This window comes from Ranitomeya imitator, chromosome 5, assembly GCF_032444005.1.
Source record: "Ranitomeya imitator isolate aRanImi1 chromosome 5, aRanImi1.pri, whole genome shotgun sequence".
Lineage (NCBI taxonomy): Eukaryota > Metazoa > Chordata > Amphibia > Anura > Dendrobatidae > Ranitomeya > Ranitomeya imitator.
The window spans coordinates 708334299-708347719 of NC_091286.1; the positions used below are offsets into that span (position 1 = coordinate 708334299).

The 13421-nt window shown below is 49.1% G+C and overlaps 1 protein-coding gene across 1 annotated transcript in view; it reads left to right on the forward strand.

Annotated features, from left to right (window-relative positions):
- The window catches only part of SLC30A3 (solute carrier family 30 member 3), a 44168-nt gene that overhangs the window by 27458 nt on the left and 3289 nt on the right, over window positions 1-13421 (forward strand). Inside the window, exons 2-5 of the mRNA XM_069768180.1 lie at window positions 7311-7516; window positions 7590-7736; window positions 10878-11031; window positions 11337-11547. Of these exons, the coding sequence (XP_069624281.1) occupies window positions 7311-7516; window positions 7590-7736; window positions 10878-11031; window positions 11337-11547 (718 nt within the window). The remainder of the gene's footprint in view (window positions 1-7310; window positions 7517-7589; window positions 7737-10877; window positions 11032-11336; window positions 11548-13421) is intronic.

Here is a 13421-nt window from a genome sequence, read left to right on the forward strand (position 1 = left end):
TGATATTTCATACCATATCGTGACACCTCCCCCTTTTGGTGTGCGCTAGGGAGGCAGTACCCCACGGTATGCCTCCATGGGCACCTCAGTAGGTTCACCCTGGCGGGAGAGTCCATCTGCATTCCCATGCTCTTTGCCCGTTTTATGTTCAATGGTGAAGTCAAACTGCTGAAGGGCAAGGCTCCAGCGTAGCAACCTGCCGTTGGTTCCACACATGGCGTTTAGCCAGCGCAGAGGGTTGTGGTCGGTCACCACAGTGAAAGTGTGACCATACAAGTAGGGCTGCAAGCGCTGCAGGGCCCAGACTATGGCCAGGCACTCCTTCTCCATTGTGGAGTAGGCCACTTCCCTCGGCAAAAGTTTCCGGCTCAGGTATAACACGGGGTGCTCTTGGTCCTCCGAGTCAACCTGGCTGAGCACAGCACCAAGGCCAAACTCGCTGGCGTCGGTCTGCACCAAGAACGGTCGACTGCTGTCGACTGCTTTCAACACAGGGGCGTTGCACAGTGCGGTTTTCAACGCCTGGAAGGCCCCCTCACAGCCATCTGTCCAGTTGACGATGTGGGGTAGCTTCTTCCTGGTGAGGTCCGTCAAAGGTTTTGCCAGGCTACTATAGTGCCGTACGAAGCGCCTATAGTACCCTGCAGTGCCCAAGAAGGACATCACCTGTTTCTTGGTCACGGGAGTGGGCCAGTTCACGATCACTCCCACTTTGTCAGGCTCTGGCTTCAGGGTGTTCCCGCCTACCCGGTGCCCCAGGTAGTGAACCTCCCTCATGCCCATCTGGCACTTTCCCGGCTTGATAGTCAGTCCTGCTTGGTGAATTCGCCTGAGCACCTCCTCGAGATGCTGCAGGTGTTCCTTCCAGGAGGGACTGAAGATGGCAATGTCATCCAAGTACGCCACGGCGTACGTCTCCAGTCCCTGAAGCAGGAGGTTGACCATCCGCTGGAAAGTGGCAGGGGCATTCTTCATGCCGAAAGGCATGACCGTGGACTCGTACAGTCCGAAGGGCGTGATAAAGGCGGACTTCTCCTGCGCCTCGGGGCTCAGGGGAATCTGCCAGTATCCTCTACTCAAATCCATTATTGTCAGGTATTTTGCGCCAGCTAACTTCTCAAGCAGCTCCTCGATGCGCGGCATGGGGTGCGCGTCAGAGGCTGTGATGGCGTTGAGCCCCCTGTAGTCCACGCAGAACCGGGTGGTCCGGTCCTTCTTTGGGTTCTCTGTCCATCACGAACTGTCGCACCTCAGCTGGGCAAAGATGAAAGAACTGGTCTTTGATCATCAGGTCTCGCAGCTGTGCAAAGGTGGTCACTGACAGTCCTTGGGTCCACTGGTCAAAGTGGGTCCCCAGTCCATGCACCACATCACTGTAACTGTTGTGTGGGCCACGTTGGAGGGTCCGGAACTTTCTACGGTACACCTCGGGTGTAAGCTGGTACTTGGCTATCAAAGCCTTTTTGATGGCCTCATAGTCACCATCTTGTTCTTGAGGGAGGGCAGCAAACGCCTCCAGAGCTTTACCTCTCAGCCCTGGTGTCAGGTATCGGGCCCATTCATCTGTAGGCAGCTGGTACTGCCTGCAGGCTTTCTCAAAGGCCCGCAGAAAAGTGTCCAAGTCCCCGTCCTTCTCCATAACAGGGAAGTGATCGGGCCGGGGCTTAGGTATCTGAGCGTTGCTGGGCTCACGTCTCTGGGCGGTGGAAGGCATCCCCCCCTGCCGGAGCATCTCCAGTTCATGAGCTCGCTGGGCTTGGCGCTCGGCTCTCTCAGCCTCCCGCTCGGCTCGGGCCTCTCTCTCGGCTCGCTCCTGGTATTGCTGGATCAGCTGCAGACATCTCTCTAGGTCATCTGCGGAGCATTGTTGCAGAGCCAGCTGCAGGAGGAGGTCTGCACCCCCCTGGTTGCCAGTAGGGCCCGTATTCAGTGGTTGGACCTCTGCTGCAGCACCATGTTCGCTTGTGCTGGCTTCTGCGGCCTCTGGGCTCTGTGACCTGGCTTGGTCTGCTTCAAATTGCACCAGTTCAGCGACCATTTGAGTCTTGGTCTTACCCTGGGGGTTCAGGCCATGGCACGTGCATATCCCAGCAAGAATGTCCTTCTTCTGCTGGTTGTACCAGGCTTCCCCTTTCGCAGCCATGGTTGCCAAATAAAAGATAGGATAGAAAAACAAAGAGAAAGGGAGGGGATAATTACCCGTACACAATTGTCTCACAACTAAAAAGCACTGAGTTCGTTCTCCAAACTTATTTGCGCAGAGTCCTCGCAAGAACTATCTGCAAGTTTTTAGTGAGAGGAATGATTACTCAAACCAAATCACTAATGCTCTAAGATATCCCACCGCCTTGCCACCAATTGTCACGATTCCCCTGACCGCTGTCACCAATGGGTCAGGATTCACACCGTGACCGTCACCCCTACGTCACGGATTGAGGTGACTTTAGGCCAACAGACGGCTATCACATGTGCAGGGGGGCTTATCTTAGTTATCCCTCCACTCCACGATGTGATGAAAAACCACACACAAGGCTATTGACCTCTTAGTTTACAGCAGGGGCTTATTCTAGGTATCCCACTGCTTTTCTATATACCACGAACTGCAGGGATTTATGTATATCCCGCTTACAGTTCCACTTAACACTTGCAGCTCTCTGGCGCCCCCCTTACTCTCAGGTCAGATTAGGTACTGCACCCTGGGTAATTAGTCGCCAGAAAGGCTGCCTGCTATGTACTGGCTATTGGGCACGCTGCAGCGACGCGATAACTACTCCCACTCAGGCAGGAACAATAATTATCAAACCCGCAGTTGCTTCAGCATAATCCAACAGTCAGCACACTTTCGCTGCCACCAGCTTCGATTAAACGGGTCCGAAGCTAACCCAACACAACAGTAACAGTAGCGTTTTCCCTTCAGAAGACTTAGGGTACGGTTTTTAGAGCATGGAGAAGAACTAACATATAATAGTATATCCCATTAAAAATTAGGCAGTGCGTTATCAAAAATATTTTATAAAGAAGTTACAAATGAGACAATTGCAAATATGTACATGGGTAATTATAACATAAAGGGAATAAAAGAGAAAAGATAACACTCACATGTTTAAAGCATGACAGGCATCCAGGCTAGTGGAGTTTTTCCATATGTCCCAGCTCATTTGGACGTGCTGCTGGCTTCAGGAGAAGACAAGCAGTCCTGAAGGAGACATCAGCAGAAGAGAGTGAGCTGGGGCTCCTGCCACAAACTTAATACCTTAAGGCTTTGACATCACAGAAGGGCTGGCTTATCCAGACCCTCCTCTCTCTACATTCTGAGTAAACTTTAAACTATTTCCTCTGATTTCTATAACTTCACTACAAAACATGTCAGAGTCCTAACATACTCATAATTCATCTCGGATTAACGTGAGCATTCTAATGAGATCAAATATGTCCTATCTGGGATACATTTTTCCAGAGAAAACCCTACTTCTTTACCAGATGGAGTTAGAAACCCGAGTTTCATGGGATGTGTAGATACACCGAGTGAGACTACGAATATATATTTTCATGTTCCTAGCTTAAATTGTTTGCCTAATATCTAACAAAAACTAAACAAAGAATCTTTCATGAATTTTTGGAGCCACTTTTCCTTATAGCTGAACAAGAGCTTACACAGGAAATGCCAGTTGTAAATTCCATGCGGCAATAAAACCTCTCTTCCCCCATACTCTCAGAGAAGGAAAGCCAGGAATTTGCAGCTACAAACTGTTACTCCAAGAAGGGGGCTTAGCCCATGCAGGCTAGCAAGAGAACTACTTATGATATTTCATACCATATCGTGACAGGTATCTTTATGTTTGAAGCCTGATATGTGGGAAAAGGCTGAAAAGTTCCAGGGAGCCGAATACTTTCGCAAGCCACTATATCTCCCCTCAAGGACTTGTCCAGCGGCCATCTTACAATATATATACACATAGATGTGCGATATGCTGAAAACACCCTGTCACGGTTCACGAGGAGGATACCTTTATCATACCCACCACTCATCAATTTGTCATGAACCGGGGTTGTTTGGTTGCCCCTGGTTCTTTCTGAAGGGGATTTATCTATATCCCACTTCCCAGTTACGGTTTGGAACTTGCAGCTCTCTGGCGCCCCCCTTACCCTCAGGTCAGACAGGGTACTGCACCTAGTATAATTAGTCACCAGAAAGGCTGCCTAACTTTGTACTGGCAAATGGGCACACTGCAGCGAGGGCGATATAACTACTCCCACTCAGGTGGGAACAATAATTATCAACGCCGCCAGTCGCTACAAAGCCTCCCAAACGCACTGGACAAATCCTGCTGCCACGAGCTCGATTTCTTTATTATTAACAGGTCCAGAGCCCACCCAGATTAGTAGTGTAATTCACTTCAGAGGACGTGACAGTTCGTTATAGAGCAAGGAGAGACAAAGCTAGTAATTTTATATATTTTACTCCAAAAAAAGGTAGGCAGTGTTTACAGAAGTATAAAAAGATATTATAAAGAAGACAAGTATCGTATGTACAGTACAATTACAAATAAAATGGGATTAAAGATGAAAACAACACATACATTTCGTTCAGATCATTTCATCTCATGGCTGACCATGTGCTCAGGGGACACATCTAGATGCATATCACACATCTGTCTGGCAGCTAGACCCAGGACAAAAGACTGACTCACAACTCAGCAGGGTCAAGATATGCCCTCTGGTCGTGACATCACTGAGTGGGCTGAGATATGAAATGCACTCCTTCTGAGAACGACTCAGAGTTATGGAACATTCATATCCACCGTAGCTCCAGGATGCCACCTCGTATAGCGACAACGGAATTATCATTGATCTTGTTTTGTGACTAGCATTCTATTAAATACATCATATACTGGGAACACCCCACAAGATGCACGTTATACTGGGAACACCCCACAAGATGCACCGTATACTGGGAACACCCCACAAGATGCACCATATGTTGGGAACACCCCACAAGATGCACCATATACTGGGAACACCCCACAAGATGCACCGTATACTGGGAACACCCCACAAGATGCACCATATACTGGGAACACCCCACAAGATGCACGGTATACTGGGAACACCCCACAAGATGCACTGTATACTGGGAACACCCCATAAGATGCACCGTATACTGGGAACACCCCACAAGATGCACCGTATACTGGGAACACCCCACAAGATGCACCGTATACTGGGAACACCCCACAAGATGCACCATATACTGGGAACACCCCACAAGATGCACCATATACTGGGAACACCCCACAAGATGCACGGTATACTGGGAACACCCCACAAGATGCACTGTATACTGGGAACACCCCATAAGATGCACCGTATACTGGGAACACCCCACAAGATGCACCGTATACTGGGAACACCCCACAAGATGCACCGTATACTGGGAACACCCCACAAGATGCACCATATACTGGGAACACTCCACAAGATGCACCATATACTGGGAACACCTCACAAGATGCAAAGTATACTGGGAACACCCCACAAGATGCACCATATACTGGGAACACTCCACAAGATGCACGGTATACTGGGAACACTCCACAAGATGCACCGTATACTGGGAACACCCCACAAGATGCACCATATACTGGGAACACCTCACAAGATGCACTGTATACTGGGAACACCCCACAAGATGCACTGTATACTGGGAACACCCCACAAGATGCACCATATACTGGGAACACTCCACAAGATGCACCATATACTGGGAACACCTCACAAGATGCAAAGTATACTGGGAACACCCCACAAGATGCACCATATACTGGGAACACTCCACAAGATGCACGGTATACTGGGAACACTCCACAAGATGCACCGTATACTGGGAACACCCCACAAGATGCACCATATACTGGGAACACCTCACAAGATGCACTGTATACTGGGAACACCCCACAAGATGCACTGTATACTGGGAACACCCCACAAGATGTGCTGTATACTGGGAACACCCCACAAGATGCACCGTATATTGGGAACACCCCACAAGATGCACGGTATACTGGGAACACTCCACAAGATGCACCGTATATTGGGAACACCCCACAAGATGTACCGTATATTGGGAACACCCCACAAGATGCACCGTACACTGGGAACACTCCACAAGATGCACCATATACTGGAAACACTCCACAAGATGCACCATATACTGGGAACACCTCACAAGATGCACGGTATACTGGGAACACCCCACAAGATGCACCGTACACTGGGAACATCCCACAAGATGCACGGTATACTGGGAACACTCCACAAGATGCACCATATACTGGGAACACCTCACAAGATGTACCGTATATTGGGAACACCCCACAAGATGCACCGTATACTGGGAACACCCCACAAGATGCACCGTATATTGGGAACACCCCACAAGATGCGCTGTATACTGGGAACACCCCACGAGATCCCCCGTATACTGGGAACACCTCACAAGATGCACCATATGCTGTGAACACCCCACAGGATTCATTGTATAATGGGAACACCCCCCAAGATGCATCGTATACTGTGAACACCCCACAGGATGCACAGTATACTGGGAAACCCCCCACAAGATGCGCTGTATAATGGGAACACCTCACAAGATGCACGGTATACTGAGAACACCTCACAAGATGTGCTGTATAATGGGAACACCCCACAAGATGCATCGTATACTGGGAACACCCCACAAGATGCACCGTATATTGGGAACACCCCACAAGATGCGCTGTATACTGGGAACACCCCACGAGATCCCCCGTATACTGGGAACACCTCACAAGATGTGCTGTATAATGGGAACACCTCACAAGATGTGCTGTATACTGGGAACACCCCAAAAGATGCACCGTATACTGGGAACACCCCACAGGATGCGCTGTATAATGGGAACACCTCACAAGATGTGCTGTATAATGGGAACACCCCATGAGATCCCCCGTATTCTAGGAATACCTTAAAAACATGACATTTTGGGGATGCTCTGATCCAGACTCAGCTCCTCAGTTTCTCATTAATTCAGCAACTTCCAGAAGTGACCTCCCTGCTGACCTTGGGTCTCCCCATCCCCAACAGAAGCCATTGTCACCAACTAATCAGTGGACATATCACCTGTCAGTGGTAGCAATGTTATGGCTGTCAGTCTAAACCCAGGATCATGCGGACAGATGGTCACAGGTTCCTACACAATTCCCATCAAACTTTGACACGTTTCTCCCTCATTGTAGCTCACACTATACCCAGTAACTTCTGCTCTGCCGCAGTCTTTTCACAGGCACCAAGGACCTCTTTCCAGAGTTCCCGTTCCAGAATGGTGGCTCTGCCGTGTCTATTGAGCTGGAGCGTCCTGTGTCTCAGCACTGCCATGGTCCATGCTCATCCTCTGACAATCAGCTGAAGCTACAGGCTCGGAAGAAGCTGTACTTTGCCTGTGTGGTGTGTTTCATCTTCATGATTGGAGAGGTCACAGGTAACGTCAGGACCTTGAGTAGAGTGTGTACGTGGTGAATGTGTGCTGCCATGATGCTTCTCTCTGCTTTTAGGTGGGTACATTGCTCATAGCCTGGCCATAATGACAGATGCTGCCCATCTACTCACTGACCTGGGTAGTATGTGTGTCAGCCTCTTCTCTCTGTGGATATCCAGCCGACCACCAACCAAGGACATGACGTTCGGCTGGCACCGCTCAGGTAGGTGACACCACCACCTGGACAAGGTCATAGTCTAACATGGAGAGATGACCACAGACATAGCCGTGATTATCATCTTCACTGCCTCAAGGGCACTTGAGTGAGAAGTCATTATCAACTATAGTGACTCTTTTAGTAGGATTGAGCTGTAGATATTAACATTACTGTAACTTCCATACAACTAACGGCTGAGGACAAGTGTGTGAGTCCAAGCAGAGACATAACATTCCCCACTGAGATACCCCCAGTTCTGCAAATCTTGCACGTAGTGGATCTAATCTATGCAGAGGGCAATGAGATGTGAGGGAAATCAATGTGCAGGAAATGTCTGGGACGTTCTCATGACCTCTCATAGCACACTGTACCAGCTGGCCTCGGAGAAATCTGCACCTCTGCAGCCTGTAGATCTCAATCTCCTACTGAAGAGTGTCCATGCTGTAGCCTCCTACTGTAGAGTGTCCATGATGTAGCCTCCCACTGAAGTGTCCATGATGTAGCCTCCCACTGTATAATGTACATGGCCTAGCATCCTACTGTACAGTGTCCATGATGTAGCCCCCTAGTGTACTGTGTCCATGGCCTAGCATCCAATATGTTGAGTGTCCATGGCCTAGCATCCTACTGTAGAGTGTCCATGGCCTAGAATCCTACTGTAGAGTGTCCATGGTCTAGCCTCCTACTGTAGAGTGTCCATGATGTAGCCTCCTACTGTACTGTGTCCATGGCCTAGCATCCTACTGTAGAGTGTCCATGGCCTAGATTCCTACTGTAGAGTGTCCATGGTGTAGCCTCCTACTGTAGAGTGTCCATGATGTAGCCTCCTACTGTACTGTGTCCATGGCCTAGCATTCTACTGTAGAGTGTCCATGGCCTAGGATCCTACTGTATAGTGTCCATGGTGTAGCCTCCTACTGTACTGTGTCCAGGGCCTAGCATCCTACTGTAGAGTGTCCATGGCCTAGCATCCTACAGTAGAGTGTCCATGGCCTAGCATCCTACTGTACTGTGTCCATGGCCTAGCATCCTACTGTAGAGTGTCCATGGCCTAGCATCCTACATGTAGAGTGTCCATGGCCTAGCATCCTACTGTAGAGTGTCCATGGCCTAGCATCCTACTGTAGAGTGTCCATGGCCTAGCATCCTACTGTAGAGTGTCCATGGCCTAGCATCCTACTGCAGAGTGTCCATGGCCTAGCATCCTACTGTAGAGTGTTCATGGCCTAGCATCCTACTGTAGAGTGTCCATGGTGTAGCCTCCTACTGTAGAGTGTCCATGGCCTAGCATCCTACTGTAGAGTGTCCATGGCCTAGCATCCTACTGTAGAGTGTCCATGGCCTAGCATCCTACTGTAGAGTGTCCATGACCTAGCATCCTACTGTAGAGTGACCATGGCCTAGCATCCTACTGTAGAGTGTCCATGGCCTAGCATCCTACTGTAGAGTGTCCATGGCCTAGCATCCTACTGTATAGTGTCCATGGCCTAGCATCTTACTGTAGAGTGTCCATGGCCTGGCATCCTACTGTAGAGTGTCCATGGTGTAGCCTCCTACTGTAGAGTGTCCATGGCCCAGCCTCCTACTGTAGAGTGTCCATGGCCTAGCCTCCTACTGTAGAGTGTCCATGGCCTAGCATCCTACTGTAGAGTGTCCATGGCCTAGCATCCTACTGTAGAGTGTCCATGGTGTAGCCTCCTACTGTACTGTGTCCAGGGCCTAGCATCCTACTGTAGAGTGTCCATGGTGTAGCCTCCTACTGTAGAGTGTCCATGGCCTAGCATCCTACTGTAGAGTGTTCATGGCCTGGCATCCTACTGTAGAGTGTCTATGGTGTAGCCTCCTACTGTAGAGTGTCCATGGCCCAGCCTCCTACTGTAGAGTGTCCATGGCCTAGCCTCCTACTGTACAGTGCCCATGATGTAGCCTCCTACTGTACTGTGTCCATGGCCTAGCATCCTACTGTAGAGTGTCCATGGCCTAGGATCCTACTGTATAGTGTCCATGGTGTAGCCTCCTACTGTACTGTGTCCAGGGCCTAGCATCCTACATGTAGAGTGTCCATGGCCTAGCATCCTACTGTAGAGTGTCCATGGCCTAGCATCCTACTGTAGAGTGTCAATGGCCTAGCATCCTACATGTAGAGTGTCCATGGCCTAGCATCCTACTGTAGAGTGTCCATGGCCTAGCATCCTACTGTAGAGTGACCATGGCCTAGCATCCTACTGTAGAGTGTCCATGGCCTAGCATCCTACTGTAGAGTGTCCATGGCCTAGCATCCTACTGCAGAGTGTCCATGGCCTAGCATTCTACTGAGTGTTCATGGCCTGGCATCATACTGTAGAGTGTCCATGGCCTAGCATCCTACTGTAGAGTGTCCATGGCCTAGCATCCTACTGTGGAGTATCCATGGTGTAGCCTCCTACTGTAGAGTGTCCATGGTGTAGCCTCCTACTGTAGAGTGTCCATGGCCTAGCCTCCTACTGTAGAGTGTCCATGGCCTAGCATCCTACTGTGGAGTATCCATGGTGTAGCCTCCTACTGTAGAGTGTCCATGGTGTAGCCTCCTACTGTAGAGTGTCCATGGCCTAGCCTCCTACTGTAGAGTGTCCATGGCCTAGCATCCTACTGTGGAGTATCCATGGTGTAGCCTCCTACTGTAGGGCATCCATGGTGCAGCTCTTCTGCATTATGGTTGACACCAGGTTTTACTTAATGTCATGTGAACATGGAGTAAAATGCAACTCTCGGGTCAGTGAGATTTCCACCTTGGATGCTGCATTCTTCTGCAATAGTCATCATTTCATACCAAAGACTACTTTAACTTCTCTTTGTTTTTTACTCTTGAAATAACTAAGTGACCACTATGCATGGTCCATCTTGTGACTTCTGTTAGCTGCATCAACCATTACCATCTATAGGCTGAAGCCTGGAGAACCTACAGACACATCCACATGGGGACCTCGGCTTCACCCACATAAGTAGAGAATCCATAACGTCCCAGAAATGTTACATATCCCGAGACTTATTTCAGTCTTTGTCAGTGTGGTGATAATTAGGGAACGCCATGCCGTAGCTGTATCAGCACCCTCGGTTTTTATTACTCCTGGTGTATGTTATAATGTGATGTCATCATGTTTTGTCTAGAAATCCTGGGGGCATTGGCTTCTGTCTTCTCGATCTGGATCGTGACTGGGATTCTTCTGTACCTCGCCACTGCACGAATTATCAATAATGACTATGATATTGATGGACATGTCATGCTCATTACTTCCGGCTGCGCTGTTGTCGTCAACATCATGTGAGTATCATATACACCGTATATCATGTGACTGTAGAGCTTTACCTCATGAGTCCGTATGGGGCCATGATAAAGCCTCTAGAGCACATCCCCTCTTCTCTGCCACCTCTGGGGCATTTGAGCTGACATTTCTTCATGGTTGATATGCCTATGGTTTCTTCTAGTTTTTAAATTGGCTGAGATTGTATATGGTAACCAGGACTAGTTCACCCCTGATGAACTAGGTCTGATGGTAACGAGAATGTTTCAGGATTAGGGTCATTCTATAATAATGATACCTGACGTGTTTTGTATTTATTTCCCAGCATGGCCTACATCCTCCACCAGTCTACCACCTTCCATGGGCATAGCCATGGCTCAGGATATGAGAAGATAGGAGACAGTCAAAGCAGTGGGCTGTCTCTGCACTTGGGTCAACATGGAAACACAAGTGTCCGAGCAGCGTTCATTCATGTGATTGGAGATCTTCTGCAGAGCATTGGAGTCATGGTGGCAGCCATCATTATTTACTTCAAAGTGAGTGGAATAAGTGAGGGTGGATTGTGGTACAATGGGCCTCAGAAGCATAGACAAAAACTAGGAAATAAATGAACCGCCGAAGAAAATTTAGCAGAGATTGAAGGAAGGAGTGAGAGGAAAAGGGAGAAGAAGAAGGAGTAATAGAGCAGAGGTAACCCAAGGAGGAGGCATGGGAATAATCAGAAGGAGATGGAACGGGGATGGGGACAAGAAGCAAGGAGAAAAGGGAACAGAGAATGAAGATGAAGAAGGAGGAATAGAGCAGAGGTGACCCAAGGAGGAGGCATGGGAATAATCAGAAGGAGATGGAACTGGGAAGGGGACAAGGAGCAAGGAGAAAAAGGAACAGAAAAGGAAGATGAAGAAGGAGGAATAGAGCAGAGGTAACTCAAGGAGGAGGCATGGGGACAATCAGAAGGAGATGGAACGGGGATGGAGACAAGGAGCAAGGAGAAAAGGGAACAGAAAAGGAAGATGAAGAAGGAGGAATAGAGCAGAGGTGACCCAAGGAGGAGGCATGGGAATAATAAGGAGATGGAACGGGGATGGGGACAAGAAGCAAGGAGAAAAGGGAACAGAAAAGGAAGTTGAAGATGGAGGAATAGAGCAGAGGTGACCCAAGGAGGAGGCATGGGAATAATCAGAAGGAGATGGAACGGGGATGGGGACAAGAAGCAAGGAGAAAAGGGAACAGAGAATGAAGATGAAGAAGGAGGAATAGAGCAGAGGTGACCCAAGGAGGAGGCATGGGAATAATCAGAAGGAGATGGAACTGGGAAGGGGACAAGGAGCAAGGAGAAAAAGGAACAGAAAAGGAAGATGAAGAAGGAGGAATAGAGCAGAGGTAGCTCAAGGAGGAGGCATGGGGACAATCGGAAGGAAATGGAACGGGGATGGAGACAAGGAGCAAGGAGAAAAGGGAACAGAAAAGGAAGATGAAGAAGGAGGAATAGAGCAGAGGTGACCCAAGGAGGAGGCATGGGAATAATAAGGAGATGGAACGGGGATGGGGACAAGAAGCAAGGAGAAAAAGGAACAGAAAAGGAAGATGAAGAAGGAGGAATAGAGCAGAGGTGACCCAAGGAGGAGGCATGGGAATAATCAGGAGATGGAACGGGGATGGGGACAAGGAGCAAGGAGAAAAGGGAACAGAAAGGGAAGATGAAGAAGGAGGAATAGAGCAGAGGTAACCCAAGGAGGAGGCATGGGGACAATCAGAAGGAGATGGAACGGGGATGGAGACAAGGAGCAAGGAGAAAAGGGAACAGAAAAGGAAAATGAAGAAGGAGGAATAGAGCAGAGGTGACCCAAGGAGGAGGCATGGGAATAATAAGGAGATGGAACGGGGATGGGGACAAGAAGCAAGGAGAAAAGGGAACAGAAAGGAAGATGAAGAAGGAGGAATAGAGCAGAGGTGACCCAAGGAGGAGGCATGGGAATAATCAGAAGATGGAACGGGGATGGGGACAAGGAGCAAGGAGAAAAGGGAACAGAAAGGGAAGATGAAGAAGGAGGAATAGAGCAGAGGTAACCCAAGGAGGAGGCATGGGAATAATCAGAAGGAGATGGAACGGGGATGGAGACAAGGAGCAAGGAGAAAAGGGAACAGAAAAGGAAAATGAAGAAGGAGGAATAGAGCAGAGGTGACCCAAGGAGGAGGCATGGGAATAATAAGGAGATGGAACGGGGATGGGGACAAGAAGCAAGGAGAAAAGGGAACAGAAAAGGAAGATGAAGAAGGAAGAATAGAGCAGAGGTGACCCAAGGAGGAGGCATGGGAATAATCAGAAGATGGAACGGGGATGGGGACAAGGAGCAAGGAGAAAAGGGAACAGAAAGGGAAGATGAAGAAGGAGGAATAGAGCAGAGGT